At 48.2% G+C, this 17,430-nt stretch overlaps 1 protein-coding gene across 5 annotated transcripts in view; it reads right to left on the bottom strand.

Annotated features, from left to right (window-relative positions):
* The window catches only part of IMPA2 (inositol monophosphatase 2), a 61,896-nt gene that overhangs the window by 29,048 nt on the left and 15,418 nt on the right, over positions 1-17,430 (bottom strand). For all 5 annotated transcript variants that reach the window (XM_047090182.1, XM_047090179.1, XM_047090180.1 and 2 more), the window contains 4 exons: positions 16,721-16,854; positions 9,773-9,877; positions 6,917-6,962; positions 4,853-4,961 (listed from right to left, as the gene is read on the bottom strand). In XM_047090182.1, the coding sequence (XP_046946138.1) occupies positions 4,853-4,961; positions 6,917-6,962; positions 9,773-9,877; positions 16,721-16,854 (394 nt within the window). The remainder of the gene's footprint in view (positions 1-4,852; positions 4,962-6,916; positions 6,963-9,772; positions 9,878-16,720; positions 16,855-17,430) is intronic.

Consider the following 17,430-nt stretch of genomic DNA (forward strand, 5'->3'; position numbering starts at 1 on the left):
ACAGGGATGCTTAGATGAGAAGTACAAGAAGAATTAGACGGAAGTTCTGGCGGGGGGGGGGGGTTAGATGGGAAGTACAGGGGGAGGCTTAGATGGGAAGTATGGGGGAGGCTTAGAGGGGAAGTACAGGGGGGCTTAGATGGGAAGTTGTGGGGGAGCTAAGATGGGACGTACAGGGAGGCTTAGACTGTAAGTACAAGGAGGCTTAGATGGGAAGTACGGGGGAGGCTTAGACAGACAACAGCAATTTGGAGTTGGGTATTTGGAAGATCTTCTTGAAGATGAAGGCAGTGAGCCCATCACTTCAATTGCTAAGGCTGCCAATGATAAAATTCAAGCTCTGAAGTGAAAATTAGAATTTGGGAAGGCTTAGATCTACTACCGAAAGTTTGACACCTTCCCAACACTTAAAGATTTCTCATGAGAGTAGTGACACTAATGAGTACAACTTGCTTAATAGTTTACAATGAAATCGGTCAACATTTAAAAGAGCTTGAAAATCTCAGTGAACCCATATTTTCCAAATGACCAAGGCATGATGTTACAAAATCATCCATGAACAGAAGATCCCTTCAAAGCAGGAGACCTGCCCAGTAGATTTCATGGTCACAGAGTACAAAGAAATTCATTGACCGTCATTACATTTCATATTGCAACTAACCTTAAAGAAACCACCACTTCGTGAGTTTTGGTGTGGCATCAAAGAATATCCCCAGTTACTGAAAGTCTATTAAAATATTCCTCACCTTTTCCAACTACTCAGCTGTGTAAAGCCAGATCTTCTTCATACATCAAGATAATACATTACAACAGGTTGAATACAGAAGCAGATATGAGAATCCAGTTGTCTTCTATTACGCCAGACATTATAAAGAGATTTGAAAAAAATGTAAAATAATGCCACTCATGAAAATTTGGTTTTGGAAAAAATGGTTGTTTCTCATAAAAAATATATTACTCATGTTAACATGTAATGAGTTATTTTAAAGATAACTTAATAAGGATTTTTAAAGTTTCTGCTTGAGTTTCAAATACATCAATACCAACAGGTATAACTTACATAAATGAAAGCTCTTTGGGGGTCTTCAATAATTTTTTCAGTAGTATAAATAGGATCAAAAAATGTGAGAAATGCTGCACAAGTGAATGAGCTTGAGCTTCACCCAATGGAGATACATCGGCATAAGAGACTGGTGGGGTACCACATCTAATCTACTTGTGGAACCAAGACTATGCACTAACTGATGGTTCTTGGGTGACAGCATCATACGCATGGCCACTTGCCCTGTCGACACACACGCACAACCATCAGGAGGTGGAAAGGTAACGAGGAGAGGGTGTGACTAGTACAATAAGCTAGCCACTGCCTTGTCGTAACTGAGTGAAAGGTTATCATGTTTTAATCATACTGGAGTACATTATGAGGAGGGGGAAGAAGAGTTACAAGCTAACTTAAGTATTGTCACTGATAACAGTAACCCAAAAAAGAGAGGAGTAGGGTAGAATGGAAACATTTTTACATAAAGGAAATTACTGGAACAAAAACAGAAACCTTTCTAAGTACCAAAAATTATACCAAAACAGAGAATAAAAGCAAATGAAGCAGCTGCTTATTTAAAAGAAAAAAAAAAGTACACCTAAAATAAGCAATGGAACTGCTTTTTAGATGGTAATCTCTAAGGGGGAGGGAGACAATAGGGTAAAGGACAGGGCCAGAAGCTAAACCTCTTGGAATACACTTTGTTTTATAGATTTGACTCTGTAACAATGTAGCTTTCTGTATAGTTAAAACACAAAATCAATTTTTAAAAACATCTTCCTAAATTAAAAGCAAAGTGCAGCAAATGTATCTAAGGGATTATCCTCATAAGCAAAGGGAGTAAAGAACCACTTTGTAGACTCTAAATGACAATACAAAGCAAAAGAAAAACATCCTTGCAAGGGCTTTGGGGAACAGTTTGTTGACAGCTGGCTAGTACTGCTATTCAGAAACTGGTATCTTTTGTGTGTTGTGGGATAAAGAGGAAAAGTGATCGTGTGACATTACTGAATTTATCATTCCCCAAGTCCCCGCGCATACGGGTTCCAGTGTGGGGAGAGGAGACACAGATCAAAGAGTTAGGGAGACAGACAGCTTTCTAGTCATGAATATGAATTAAAAACACCAGTATGAACTCACAATGTTTTTTATATTAAAAAACAACTTCCTAGCTCTGTCCACGGAGAAGGCGAGTGACAAAGACTGACCAGGAGCCACAAGGAACCCTGAGAACTGAGTGGCACTTTGAAAAGCTGTTTTCCACAGGATGAAACAACTGGAAATTTGAACACTGGATATTTAATGACTTCAGAAATAACTGATAATTTTTAGAGGGATACGTAATAACGCATTTTAAAGAATCACGTGTATGTTTGGAGATACATACTGAAATGCTGACTCAGAAGTGATATTAAGTCTGGGATTTGAATCCGGGACTTGCTTGTGGTGGTGGGAATTGGGTGGGGGTATGGATGAAGCAGGGGTGGCTGCATTGACAATGCTGGACACATGGTGGGTCATGTGGGTTCACTGTACTTTTTCTACTTTGTACATGTTTGAAATTCTGCATGGTGGGAAGTGAAGAAAAAAAAAGGCACTAAGGAAACTTTGGCCTCAATCTAATCCTTTACCCCATCTGATATGGTTCTGTTTGCTTTTTACTTTGTGAATGGAAGTCATTCTGGAAAGGTAATAGAAATAAGGGAAGGAGAAAGATCAGTGGTGGGTGTCCTGTTTCCTCCAGAAACGTACCCTGATCCTCACAATGGGCTTTAATGATCTTGTGCAAAGACTAAAGTCTTTTCTCCTTTGGTAACAACGCTCATCTTTGGGTACCACATGCCGGGGACTTAACTGAGTGCTTTCTCTGTAGAACCGCATTGAGTCCTCAGTCACCGTCATCACCACCCCACCAACCACGTGAGGACGGAGGCTCGGGGGTGGGGGGTTAAGTGACAGCTGGCTCTCACAGTGAAGGTGGCAGAACTGGGACTGAAACAGACAGTTGCTCTGTTGCCTCCATAGAAATCCAGTCACCCGGTGAGTACAAAATGACCAGCACTGAAAACAGCACATCGGACTCTTTGTAAGTCAGAAGTTTTTAAAAAGGAGCTCCAGAACCCGGGCAGTTTTGAGAGAGGTAGGAGCCCCAGCTGTGTTGCAGAGGGGGTTCATGACAGGGCTTGCGTGGAGCTGGAGGGCCGATGCCGGGCCAGATGTAGACGTGATCCAGCATCCCTGCCCCACGTGGGTCTGAGAGCCCCGCTGAGGACAGGAAGTAGTCATGCACAACTGAGCCACGCAGGCAGCTGACCAGGAAGCCAAGTGTGTGTGAATGGAGCCGAGTGTTCTAATCAAACAAATATAGAGCAAAGTTCACGTAAGCGTGTTTAATGACAGGCTTCCTCACTACTAAGTTACACAATTTGGCCTGAGTGGTTACCTCTTGGCATGTGTACCTACAATTAGGGCTTCTTTTTACACAGCCAAACAAAACATCTCTGGGAGAGGGATGCATGGGGTAAGGCTGGAGGCTGTTCTGGAATCTCCCTGGGACTCAGAAGCAGTAACTGGTTAGCATGCCCTGCTGGTCCCACGTCTGTCTGAAGCCTCGTGTGATGTTCCCTTTCCCCTTCCCTGGGCATGCTTGTGACCTTCAGAGGCCCCTGAGGGAGCCCCCTTGGGCTCCTCACTGGGCCGGGCTGCTGGCTCCAGGCACAAAGGGCTCCCTGATGGCAGTGCTGTCCTTGGGCTGCAGATCAGAGCTGGAGAACTCGTTCTCACTCAGTGAGGAGCAGTGGGAAGGCAGGGTCATCCCTCACTCTCCTCATTGCCTCTGAGGCCATCTAGGCACCCAGGTGCCATCCAGGGAGGAAGAAAAGGCAGAAGAATTAGAGACCATGAAGAAAGGCAGAGTGCTGACACCCACGGACCGAAGCCACGACGGGGAGGGTACCTCATGACGTCCTGCTGCAGAGATGTGCAAGTTCCAAGTTAGCAGCCACTGCACTTTTCTACCTTTTCACACTCACACATGGACATGAGGGAGCTTTCAAAGTCTTCTCCTAATCTAGCTGCTTCTAGGCTGCGGCTCTTCTTCTGTTTCTGCCTCTATAGTACCTGTCCCACAATGCGATAAAATATCACGGATTTAATCAGTGGGAGACAAGGGCGGAAAAGCCCTGAAAAACCTAAACCAGCATATTGTTAAGGACACGTGCTTCTGTGCGGTGTAAGTGTAGCCACAGCCACTTTATAAAAGTTACTGGGTGTCCCTGAGGTTCTGCCTTAGGAGTAGCGCTGACGGTGACACAGCTGTGGTGCGTGGAAACATCACAGATTCACACAGCTCATTCCCATGGCCACTGTCTTCTCACAGAACCTGAAGCCAACTGCAGCCAGTCCACACCCGGTGAGCCGCAGACTGCACCTGGGTGATGTCGCCCTGGTGACATCCGGATGACTGATGTCTACCTGGACGCTCTGAGGGCCAGAGCATGCTTCTGACTCTGCCCTTGTCCTTGGACTGCTAGAGACCACACCACACTGGTGACTGGGTCTCTCTGAGCACGGAAGATGAGAGATGTGAGTGTAAAACAGAATGAGACTATTTAAAGCTCCTGGCCACATCCACAAAAACATTAAGACACAGAACTGGCTCGATTTCCAGGTCATCAGAGACACAATGTCCCTAAAGAAATTGAACCCTCAGCAGGGGACTTCCAGCACCGTCTCCCAGAATGGTGATTCTGGCATTTTCCATTCACATTTCTCAATCTGAAATGACCTGAGACGAGCCACGCAAGGCCCTACCTGTCTCCCCGGAGACCCGGAGTCGCTGGCCGTTGCAGAAGGCGCCCCGGCCCCTCCGGCCTGTGTACAGCCGCTCCTCTGTGCAGTGGTAAATCACTCCAAATTCCAGCTGTGGGGTGCAGGGGCAGGATGGAAAACAAAAATGCTTCGCTTATTTGACACAGAAAATAAGACAGTAATTCAAAGGGGAAGGTGTTCTTGGTGTTATGACCAGTGTGATGGAAACTCCTTCACAAAAGGGAACTGAAAAACATTAGTGTCTCCATTCAAAACTGGACATGTCTTTTTGAAAATGACACGCTTTAAAATATACTAACACTAATATAGCTTTACTAAAAATTAACATCATAATCAAGCGTGAGTAACTGAAAGCTATTGAAAAAACTTAATTCTTCAGAAAGGCCTTGGTTTTGGGGGGTGGAGGGTGGGGAAGGCTACTCGTGACTAATCCTCACAAGAAGCCCTCAAAGTTGCTGACTTGTGAAGAATTAGGAATACATCTGTAAAGCTGATGACAGAATCACAAGTCAAGGATGGCCGAGAGGGAGAGGTGATTCACCAAGGAGGGGCGTGTCCCTGTGCAGGTGGAGTGCCAAACTGCAGCCACTCGGCCTCAGACAGCAGCCTCCCATAGGTACAGTAAAAAGAAGAGGTGAGAGTGGGACAGAACACTGCCCTACACACACGTGCTTTGTCTTCTTTCTTCTACCAACTGGTCGCTATTTGGGGTTGACAGGAGCAAGTGTGTGTGGTCTGGGGGCTGGCCATGTTTTCATTTCCCTGGAAAACAAAGAGAGACCCAGGCCAAATCTCTTGGGAGAGTCTCAGCTAGTCCGGGGTGAGCTCGACCACAGTGGAATGGACTCCCCAGCAAGGCAGGAAGAGGGGTTTTTTCTGGGGAGGATCATTCAGTCGGCCTTCCAGCAATATTTCACTCTCTTCCTACCTACCCCTCACCCTGGCTTTCAGGGGGTTCCCAAACAAGCGTAGTCCTAGAACCACACGGGCCTCTAGACCCTGTGCCCCTGGGGTGGTTGGGGGGCCTGGAGGCCTTTGCTAGCAGGAGGGAGGGGTGAGGAAAGCTGGGACGCTCCCCTTGACCAGAGCCCTCTACTACAAGTCCAGACCACCTGCGCGCACTCGCACCGGGCCCAGCGGGGCTGCGGGCCTTGCCATCGGAGACCTTGCCCGCCCACAGCATTTTGTCCCCCAAACCCAGTTACTGACACGTGGTCATGAGCGTCACCCTCTGAGCTTAATGCTCAGCCTCCTATTCGGTCTCAATGACACCTAACAGACAAGTGAGCATTTAACTCCTTAACCAGATTTCAAAAATTTTAGGTATCTTCACCTTAGTACTGTTACACAGGTACAAACTTCTCTCAGTTTCCATGCTAGAGAACTGATGCTGGCACTGAGGGTGAAGAAGAGAAAACAGTGCTCTGGCGGAGGGCTGCTTTTGGAAAATACGAACCCCCCGTCCTATTTAAATATAACTGTGGTGACTGCACAGGAAGTGTTAAGTGTCACTGCTTAAATTGATTAACGCCTTTATGTATCATATGGTCCTCTGACGTTGCGTAGCTCTACGGGTGATGGGAACCCTGCAGCAGTCTCGTTCTCATGCTGATAGCTAGAGAAGGATGAGGAAGAACTAATGAAATACTGGAATTAAAAATGTCCTCCAAAAATAGGAGTTTCTTCTGTGTGTGACTAGGTCACACGCCCCAGGGGTCAGAGGGAGACTAACGTGGACCATTTGCTCAGAACTTCCCTTTCCATGCTTCTCCAGCAGCATCACAGAAAGACCATGGTGGGAACAAGGGTCAGCCACCACGGGGGTGGGCTGGCCATGGAGTCCCAAACCTGCACACCCCAAAACCAGTTTTCATTTGTTTACTTTCTTGGATTTGAAAAACACATGCTTGAATTTACTAGTCATGATTAAGGCACATGACAAAGACGGGAAAACAGGAGTACTGGGATGGAACCCAAAAAGGAAGGTGCTAAACCAGGCCCCAGGGGCTCAGGACCACTGGCCGGGGGGACCCACCCACCATGTACCTCTTGGTTTACAGCGAATCCAATGCTTACTGCCACGGTGGGAAATCTGCAAAGAAAAACAGAATGGTTTACACTCTAAAATATAAATGGTCTCATGCAAACTCTTAGGAACCTCTGTGTGGCTACGTAGCATCGTCACTGGAGGCACAGAAAGAACTTTATACAGTGTGGGTGGGTTTGTTTTTTTTAAAAATTACTTCCCACAACTTCACTAACTGCTTCCAAGACAAATAGGCTTAACTGACCATGTTGTAAGATAGCTGACCTTGAAAGAAAGCAGTATTCTGAAAGTCATGTAAGATTGATGTAATTCAACAATGACCATCGAGTACCCAATTGAGAGGGATTTTAATAATCAGCTTGCTGGTTCTCAGAGACATAAGGGACAGTAGGGACCTCCCAAAAGGCCAGACCCATGTCCCAGTTGAGGTGAGGAGGGGCCCCCAGGAGGGGGCATCACAGCCTCCACCCAGAGGCCAGGTCTGGGTGACAACAGTGCCCCTCCTCACCCTGGGTCCTATGCAGGCATGGGCCACAGCCGTCAGAGGCGGGCTGTGACATCGCAGATTGCCTGCACTTTTATGATTTTGTTGTTGCTGCTGTACCTCTTGGAAATAATTTCTCTTTTATGTGAAGATCAGCAGAGCTTACCAGCAAGTAGGAAGAAGCTGGGCACTACTAACTTCCAGGAAAACTATGAAACCAGTCCCACACAGACGTGAGCCCTGACTGAGGCTGCAGCAGTCGGCGTGGCCATCTGGCGGGTGGCTCGCTGAGCAAGTACACGGCACGCCAGGCTCCACTTTAGGTATCTCAGAAAGCTCTCTCTCACATGCTTCAGCCCTGACACTGTTGGACAAGAGAATGAACAGATCCTATCTGAGCTGCAGTGGCCAAAGGCGTCCGATGTCTTTAGGCCACAAGAATCACTACGCTGTGGCCCTTGAAGGTGTCCTGGAACCTGACGACCAGCACCACAGCTGGTTTTCCAAATGATGCTCTCCTCCAAGCTGTCTATCTGGTTCCATGTTCTTCGTGGCCCAGGGACCACTGGGACCCAGGAGAGGCCCGCTGGTGGATGTGTGGCCTTCACCACACGATGGGGCTCAGCCCGTCCTGTCCCCATTACCAGCACACTTCAATGACAAGTGAGACAGAAGAACAGGAGCTCCACTCAGTGAAACACACCTACAAGGGGAGACCCGAGGCTCCACGCGAATTCCTGCCCAGGGTGGGGCGGTTGTCGTGCTTCAAATTAGGCTGGTGACACTGCTGCTGTCACCAGATGGCACTATTCCATTGCCTCAAAAGGCAATGTGTGGGTATGACAGACTAAATTCTCAAGATAACCCACAGTGAGGGGTTAAGAAAAGGATGATGATTAACATGATGGATCAGGATTACTTTACGTACTTACACATAAACACACTATCTGAGGCAAAACACAGAGGAAAGCCCCTCCCACCCCACCAGTCTGGATGTGCTCATGCTTTTTCACTTTACGTAAGGAAACAGAGTATTTCCTAGTCATCTGTGGAAGGGGCTCTCAAAGTGTGGTCCCGCACTGCTGGCGTTGCCCGTATGCCTGTGAGGAATGCACATCCATGGGCTGCCCAACCTGGACGGGGACCCAGGCAGGGCCCTGAACCTGTGCCAGCCAGCTCTCCGGGGGCCCTATGCATGTTCACGTCAGAGAACCAACAGTCTGTGGAAACCGTGTCACATTCAGTGCCCTTGTGTCCTTGGACAGCTCTGATGCCCATCCCATCGGTCAGAGCTTCTGGAGCAGAAGCCACATCCCTATCCCCTCCCCGAGCTCTGCAGCTCATTCCCCCTCTCCCCAAGGGCCTCTCTGACCTCCCTGAAACGGAGTGCTCTTTGGCTGTTATTTACTCAGTCAGATTAGGCCTGGCCCGCTGCCAGTGGGTTCCTCAGCCACCTCACGGTAGCATGAGGTCTGCTCCCACCTCTGAAGACAGCTCTGGAAGGCCACCCCTCAGGGGCTGCTGTCCAGACCCGTGCTCCTGCAGCTGCTGGACTGCACACACTTGTCTTATAACCCTGCTTGTTTCTCCAGGGGTTCCTTAAGGGGTTCTTAATTTAAACCAACATTTTAAAGATGGCAGACACAACATTTTTAAACAAATGAAGATTTCCTACATGCTGAGAGTATTTCACAATAAGGAAAAGAAGGAAATACGGAAAACCTTATTGTAAAAAATATCAACACATGATAGGGGCGCCTGAGTGGCTCAATCGATTGGGCGTCCGACTTCGGCTCAGGTCGTGATCTCACAGTCCGTGAGTTCGAGCCCCGCATCGGGCTCTGTGCTGACAGCTCAGAGCCTGGAGCCTGCTTCGGATTCTGTGTCTCCCTCTCTCTCTACTCCTCCCCTGCTCATGCTCTGTCTCTCTCTGTCTCAAAAATAAATAAAAAACATTTTTAAAACAGTTAAAAAAAAAATCAATACATGATCACCTTTTTAATGAGACTATCAACCTACTAGAAGTTTATATACTCCTGCCTCAAAAAATGCTGTTTTGGGGGCGCCTGGGTGGCGCAGTCGGTTAAGCGTCCGACTTCAGCCAGGTCACGATCTCGCGGTCCGTGAGTTCGAGCCCCGCATCAGGCTCTGGGCTGATGGCTCGGAGCCTGGAGCCTGTTTCCGATTCTGTGTCTCCCTCTCTCTCTGCCCCTCCCCCATTCACGCTCTGTCTCTCTCTGTCCCAAAAATAAATAAAAAACATTGAAAAAAAAATTAAAAAAAAAAATGCTGTTTTGGAAAAGACAAAGTCTTGGAGGGCTCTGAGGACAGTTTAGGCACCGGAATGGGGGTCATCCGTGCTTATGCTCACCTGTGCACAAAGTTGCAGGTGCCATCAATGGGGTCGACGATCCAGGTGGGGCTGGGGGTGAGCACACACTTGGCCCCGGCGGCTGCAGCCTCTTCAGCAATGAACCTGTGGCGGACAGGAGCTCAGCCTGAGAAAACTCACCAAGAACTCAAGACAAAGCGCTTCAAACTGCTTCCGGTCCCATTAAAGACAAAGCAGACACAGCAAAGAGATTTCATTATGGTTTCTCTGGGTCAATCAGAAGCAGAGTCTACAAGAGACCATCTGCTTTTCTGTCTGCTAGCCTACTTAGCAGGACTTAGAAAACACGAAGTGACACCTCAACATAGGAGTTTTGGGAAAGCATCAAGGAGCGTGAGTGGGTCAGGTGGAGAAATAGGAGAGAAGAACACCGGGGAACAGATTTTATAACACAAAGCTAAACTCTGCTCTAACTTTAGTCTGGAGGAGAAAAGGCTGAAGACAAAGGATAGAGAAGAGAAGGTGGAATCCTGGCCAGGGAGCAGGACCCAGGACTCAGGCTTTAGCTCTCCCACCAGTAATGCTGTGGCTGGCGTGGACTGCTTCACTGGACCCAAGACACTGAATGTCACCCACAGCTGACACCTCCCAGGTCTGTACCCAGCCTGGCCTCCTCTGAGCTGCAGAGAAGGTGACAACTGTGTCCACCCACCATTCGGGCTCCACAGGAGCTGCCATTTCTCCTCAGAGGCCCTTTCCATCCTGGTCTCTGGCCCAGGAGCCATGGGTGGGCCACACCTTCTCCTTCATGCTCTGCGACCCACGCACCCTGTAAGAACACGGGCAGCCCAGGACTGAGGCTGTGTACCCCCTGCGCTGGCTAGAGTGGGCCCCTATCCCCAGCTCCCTCCTCTATAATTAGTCCTCGGTAGACAGGCCCTCCTGAGCCATCCTCACTTGAGCAAGCCACCTATTTCCTGTTAGGAACCTGCACAAGAGAAACACATCTCAACATTTAGCCTGGTTGTCCCTCCTCACATCTAGCTCAACAAAAGGCACCGTCAGTACCCAGCTGCTCAGGCCAAGAACCAGGGAAGGCACCCTTACTTCTTCCCTTTGTCCTCCTTGCTCTCCATCCATCCACACAGGCTCGGCACAGCATGTGGGGGCATTTGGGCACTGGTTTATGCACCACAGACGCCACCTCTGAGCCGGTGTCCCTGCAGGGCCAGCCTCTGCTTATGCCTCCTGGAGCCGCTCTCGAGAGTAAAGAACATACCCTCTCTAAAGCTTACACACCAGGGCTTGGTGCACAGAGTGCTTGGTATGTGTCTCCAACTGTCATGTAACAAGCCCAGGTTCACCAGGAGTGGGGCCTTTGCCCTGTGTTCGGCCTTGTCGCCAGGGCCTGGTCCGCAGCAGGCGCTGAGCAAACACCTGTTCTGTGTGGGAACGCAAGGCCTTGTGGAGGGTTTTTCTATCGGGTTCTCATGCTATGCACATGTCTGTACTAGAGAAAAAGGGGGCCTGAAGACAGTATGTTTTTATCAAGAAGGATAAATGAAGGGAAAACAAGAAACGTTTCATGTCCTCCTGCGGCATCTGGTATGTTATCAGTCGTGGTCTTCAGGCAGCAGAGCAGGAGAGCAGCTTGGCCTCTAAGTGCTCCCGGAAACCACTTGCTCAGAGGAGCTGTGCGTCCGCCCTAATATGTGGCAATGAACTTGCGGCTGAGATGGACATCATACTGTAAATAAAAAGGCGGAGCTGGAAAGCTCTGTAACTGCTCTGCCCAACACGGTACGAACTGGCTACATGTGACTGTTTAAATTTAAATAATTTCAATTAAATGCTAGTTCACAAAACTAAAAAGTCAGTTCTTTACTCTCACTAGCCGCATTTCAAGTGTTGTCCTCATCCATAACACTCAAGGAAGAACAAGTGCTGTGCATTCTGAAGTCACGGTTCCGTCAGAACAGCAGTGACACACGCCTTGTAACTCGTACGGTCCCCTGACAACTCTGGGAGCATCATTTTCCATTTTACAGATTATGAAACTCATGCTCTACATGCACGCACAGAGTCATCTACCTCCTCTATTGGATAAAGCATCTGAAACCTGTCAGTGTGTATGACGAATGACTGTGTGTCATTTTCAAGTTAGTGTTTCCCTCCCCCCAGCTGTTGTCCCCTGGAGAAACCCATGTGGGAGAGGCAGGGCGCTGGGGTGGGGAAGCACTGAGTGAGACACCTGAGGAACCCATAACCCACACCCTGAAAAATGGTCACAGTGCAGAGAAAATTTGAGTGAGCACAGTCTGAGCCCAGAGGCTTACAATCTAGAGAGGCAGGGGATGCAAGTTCCTTGCTTTTTTTTGCTCCTGGTCCCCTCCTCCTGCTGGGAGCTGCCCTCCCTACCATCACCCCCCTCCACAGGATTTTTGGGTCACTGGATCATGTGATCCATGCAGGCAGGTCTAGATGGTAGACAAGGCATGGTGAAAGTCAACGCTGGAGGAGCCAAGCCGGGCAGAGTGGGGCCGGGCAGTGAAGACTGCGCCCTGACCACAGCAGGAAGGCAGGTGATGTGCAAACAGAGTCACGGTCAGGAATAGCATTAGCTCTGCCAGTTTTCTTAGCCAAAGAGTTAAGGAATTAAATCCCTTTTCAATGCCTTTTTTCTACAGCTACATGATTTTCCTCCCATGTAATGGCTTGTGATTATGGTCTTGAGGAAAAAGGTCTACACCCCAAAAACACACATATAGGGACCAACTGCCAAATCTTCAATTGGGCACAAGGATCATAAAGCAGTGAGAAGGCATTACTAAGGTCAAGATAGAAATGGCAATGACTCACATCCAAACATAAATTCCCAGAAACTGAGGAGAAATGTGGAATTTTCTTCCTTTTTAAACTTAATTTAAGCAGGAAGTGGGTACCTTCTAGAGTTGGAGGGGCAATTGCCGGGGTCTCCCAGGAAGGAAGAGGAGAGAGCATCTCTGCAGGACTGGCAGCTAACACATGAGTCAGGGAGCACAACCTGCAGTGCACCAATGGGGCTTCTTAGGACAGGCAGGGACAGGAGGTGGGATGGACATGGCCTAGGGGGGGTCACCAAGCAGCCTGTTGAAAGAAGCACCCACAATGCTTCTGTTGACACAGCTTTTGTTCTGCACAGCAGTTCTGGTAGGAATCGCTCAAAGTAATCATTCTGAGCCCTAGACTTTTGCAGTTGATTATTCATGCCTGAGAGTTCTCTTCTTCTCTACTCAGCTGCCTGAGTGACAGAGGTGCAAGGAGTGTCTGTCACCTCCCTACTTGCTTTGTGCCTGCAGGTGGCACTTTGGGGCAGGGCCTTTGATGATGTCCACTCTTCTGAGGCATCCAAAATACCTCCCTGGTATGTAAGGAGAGCTGTAGTTTATTCACTGAAACCTGATTTTCCTCATTTGGGAAGCTAGTACCTACAGAATGGGAGAGAACATTCTTCAGCTCTCCACAGGGACATCAAGCTGGACACATGGAGGTGTGAAATTATGGAGATCTTAGTAAAAGCACTGGGACAGCTACATAAAATCCATAACATAAGTAGGAAAAAAACAATCTACCTAAAATTTAGGGAGCTCCTGGGCCTTTTCATAAGCCAGCTAATGTACAAGACGAAAACAGCACCTGGGGTAAGCTTCAAAGCTTTGGAACAGATTAGAATGACACATTCTGCTGCATAATTCAACTACCGTTTTTTTCTTATAGTCCTAACAAACCCTTCTTATAATTTTGATGGCCAAGGGCATCTAGGCCCTTTTCCCCTGGCTAGTTTGTCTACTCTGTGACAAGATCAGGGTCATCCTTTGGTCGAATAGGGAGCCAATTAATGCTCCCAGGCCTCGCCAGCATCACAGCAGGCTCTGCTGCCCGAGGACAATGGGCACCCAGGGCAAAACACAGTGGGAAAGCGGTGGGGAGCGAGTGTCTAGCCAGTGGTGGCCAGGAATTTACATTTTCCAAGTCTAGAGAATACTGGGCATGCTGCAGGGCACAGGAGTCACCACGATGGATGAGGCCGTGTCCCGCCAAGGGGAGCCCATTCTGGGACAGAGGAGGCAGCTGGGTGCACTGAGCAGCTCAAGCTGCTCTCCTCCCTTCGCCTGTGCCAACCCAGACACAAGGGATAAGGACAAGGTGTATATAAATATGGTTCAGTGATGCTACTAAAGATTTCCAAAGTTGTGGAGCTTGGATCTGACTCAAAAATTATTCACTAAAAACAGGTTTAGGCACCCAACAAAGGCAGGCCTGGATGGGGACTGGGCTAATGTGGTCAATGCCAATACTGTGCTTTCTCTGTCAACCTTAACCTGCTGGTTTGCTTTCTGTCACTACCACCATACGATGACCTTGGCTGGGTGCCCCATCCTAGATGAGAAGGCTGGGACCCTGAGAACTGGCTGGGGTGATTTGCCAAAGCCGCAGGCAGTAGCAAATTTCAATCTTACAGTTTTTTGGCTCAGCATACTCCTGTCTTCCAGATAAGGGACCAGACTCTGGATTTCACGAATGAGTACAATAAAATAATAAAACCACCGAGTCTACACCAGGTAGACTTATTTTATCAAAAACAAAACAGGTGCAATATATCTTTAATATTGTTTCACAAAAGACATAAAATGGGGATGAGCATAAGCTCAGAATAACAGGGAGTCCTTCCTAAATAAGAATCATAGGCAACTTTATGCTAATTGATTTAAGGGATATATTTAAATGCTCTGAATGCAGAAAAATTACAATATGCTTTTTTATAATGTGTATGCCATTTTTTCTCATTGCAAATTTATCTGTGATCTAAAATATAACTAAGTGCTCCCAAATTATTTTAAATCCTAGTCACTGGCAAAAAAGCAAAAAAAAAAAAAAAAACAACCCACACCTAACTTGGCATAGATATGTTGAGAAATGATTTCATCTATTTGAGTTCTCTAGGCAAACTGAGCAGAGTAGAAGCAGGACATCCAGGCTTCCCCCAGTCCTGGTGGTGCCGTCAGAGCTGAGAAGGAAGTGGCAAAATGCCGGGGCTTACCACTGGGCAGCCACATCTCTTCCCTCACAGGCTGGCTGGCACCAGCTCGGGGCAGTTTGGGAACCATCGCTATAAATCACGGATTCCTGGGCAGATGTGTGCATCTGCATCTCCCAGGGCTTTTTAGAGATGGAGGCCGGGCATTAGCAGGTTGGAGAAGCTCCCAGGTGGGCCTGGAGTACACCCTAGGTAGGGTCCACTGCCCTGGTCAATGCTTTTCCAAAGGGGCTTCAGAGTCTGGTGATCTCCAGGCAACCCCAGGCTGCAGGGTCAAGTGGGGCGGGGGAGGGTGGTGGGGACAGAAGGAGGTATAATCACTCATATAACACACTGACTTTTCTCCTGGGATATGCAGCAATGAAGATTTAAATATACCTTGTACAAATGGAATCCATGCCCCATATTGACATGAATCCACAAGAGTGGACCCAAACCACTCAGCAATTGCTGCCAACACATACAATAGGTATGTGATTTCAGAATTCAGTTTGGCAAGAGTATTCTAACTGAAATACGCCAGAAGCCAAGCCCTGATAACGTCAATATGTCTGGTCTTGCAGTGACCTCCAGGCCTTTACCACATAACCAAGCCAGCCCTCACTTCTGCCACGGCCACCTGGACCAATACCACAGAAACTTCAAGCACCAGAACAGTTCCTCAACCACAAACAGCTGGTTGGTTACTGCAGCCTTTTTCCTCTCAAAGAATAAAAGCAATCTATAGAACTCTTTTGGCATTGTCATTTACCTTATATTTCAAAATGTTAAAAGAAAATCATAAACATTTTAGAGCTTAAAAATATTATAACAGATGTTAGGAATCCTGACTTCACACTGAATAAGGAAATAGGAAATAACAGACGGTCACACATAAAGGGTGTCAACAAAACAAACGTGACCCACTGGCAGAGAGAATTTCGAAAGGAGAGTTGGTGACCCTGAGATGACCTAACCAGCTAGGAGGAAACAACAGGGAAAAAAGGAGGTATGTTTGAAGGCTGGCTTGTCCCTTCTTTCATTTAATCACTCACAGGGGAAAAACTCTGTTGCACCCACCCTGTGCCAGATGGATGCTCAGGGAGGTCACCTTCCAGGTCTCTGCTGTGTAAGCCCATCAAACATGGAACCTTACCACAATCACAGTTATCCACAACCAGAAATCCAAGAGCTCCTATTCTAGTCTCCTCTGTGAGGAGAAAGACCCCTCTCATCTAAGGCAGTGGTTTTCCAACTCTCTTCTGCAGAACTCCAGAGGTGAAGGAGGGCCTGAGAAGCCCCACTCAGAGTTCAAAGGGAGTCTTCCTCTGAGGTCTAGGGTTCCCCTGGAGCTAGATGCGAAATGCCGCATACATATTTGAATTTTTCTGAGGAAAAAATTAGTGGTTTGCATTGGATTCTCCACATGGTGATGCCAGAAAGGTTAAGAACTTCTGCTCTAGAGAAGAGGGCAGAGTCCTCATAAGGGCCTTCTCGGGTGGAGAGCAGCCTTCCAGGTCTGCTGGTCTGGGTTGGCACAGGAGGGTGCATCACTGAGGACCGGCAGGGGCGCACCATCAGCCAGTGGACCTGGGGCCGCGTCCGTCTCGGAAAGTCTGCATGGGGTCACCAAGCAGACACAAGTCCCTCCAGAAATATGCCAAGTGACTTAGCCGAGGACAGCAGAGACTTCCCCTGGGCGCGTTATAGGAAGTGGACCTTTCTCGGTATTTGTAAGGTAACATATTGACATGAGGGTCGTCAAGATGACAGTAAGATGAATGAAAACAACTGTGTGTTTACCACGCTGTCTTAGAGGCAGACTGTAAGGCTCCCTGCTTCACATCTGCTCCCAGCAACCAGCGGCCTGGCACCCCGAGTCAGATGCTGGCAGCATGTTACTAGGGTGTCTTCCCAATGAACACACCTACCTGTGCGAAGGAAACCTCTTTTGCAGCTCGGAAATAATTAAACCTTCCACAAGGTGATCCGTTTCTGTCACGAGGTCTGCAGCTGATGTTTTTGTTGAGACGCGTTTTTCCTCAGAAAGGGCTTTCCTGATGATCTGAAATGAAAGTACATAAAAGTACAGGAGGTGGTTAAACCGACGAGCTCCCTCGTCTCTCAGAGACACTCACGCCTCCTGTGGGCAACTCTGAACAAAAGAGGTGGCGGGTGTGGGTCTGAGGGCCACCGGCTGCTTCTAACATGGGCAGGCCGCTGGGGTTCAACATCACACACAAGATCTTCTGCTGGGCGTTCAGTGAACCTAACTACCTGCTATTCCTGCACCAGAAGGTGGGCTCACTGGTTGAAGCTATCCTGCCCAGCCTGTGAGCAATTCTTTGAAGGAAAAGACACAGTGGCTCTGAAGAGCGTGAAGTTTCAACCCGTGGAAGATTATGTAACTAACGCCTCTGCCCCAGAGAGTCCCGGGAATTTGATTTCAGTGTAAAAATGTATTTTCCCTAATTCACTTTACACATCACATGGAATGGACTATGCTCTTGAATCCAGATTACAAACGTTCCAACAAGGAGACCCGGGAGAGGTTAAGAGGCACTTCACCAACAGGAAGTCCCGCTCTCCCTGCTGCTCTGGTCAGGGCGCTACTGACCGTCCAAGGGGGACATGCACATGG

Source organism: Lynx rufus, unplaced genomic scaffold, assembly GCF_022079265.1.
Source record: "Lynx rufus isolate CCGP_SWC_20201006 ecotype Redwood Valley unplaced genomic scaffold, mLynRuf1.p SCAF_29, whole genome shotgun sequence".
In the NCBI taxonomy this organism is placed as follows: domain Eukaryota; kingdom Metazoa; phylum Chordata; class Mammalia; order Carnivora; family Felidae; genus Lynx; species Lynx rufus.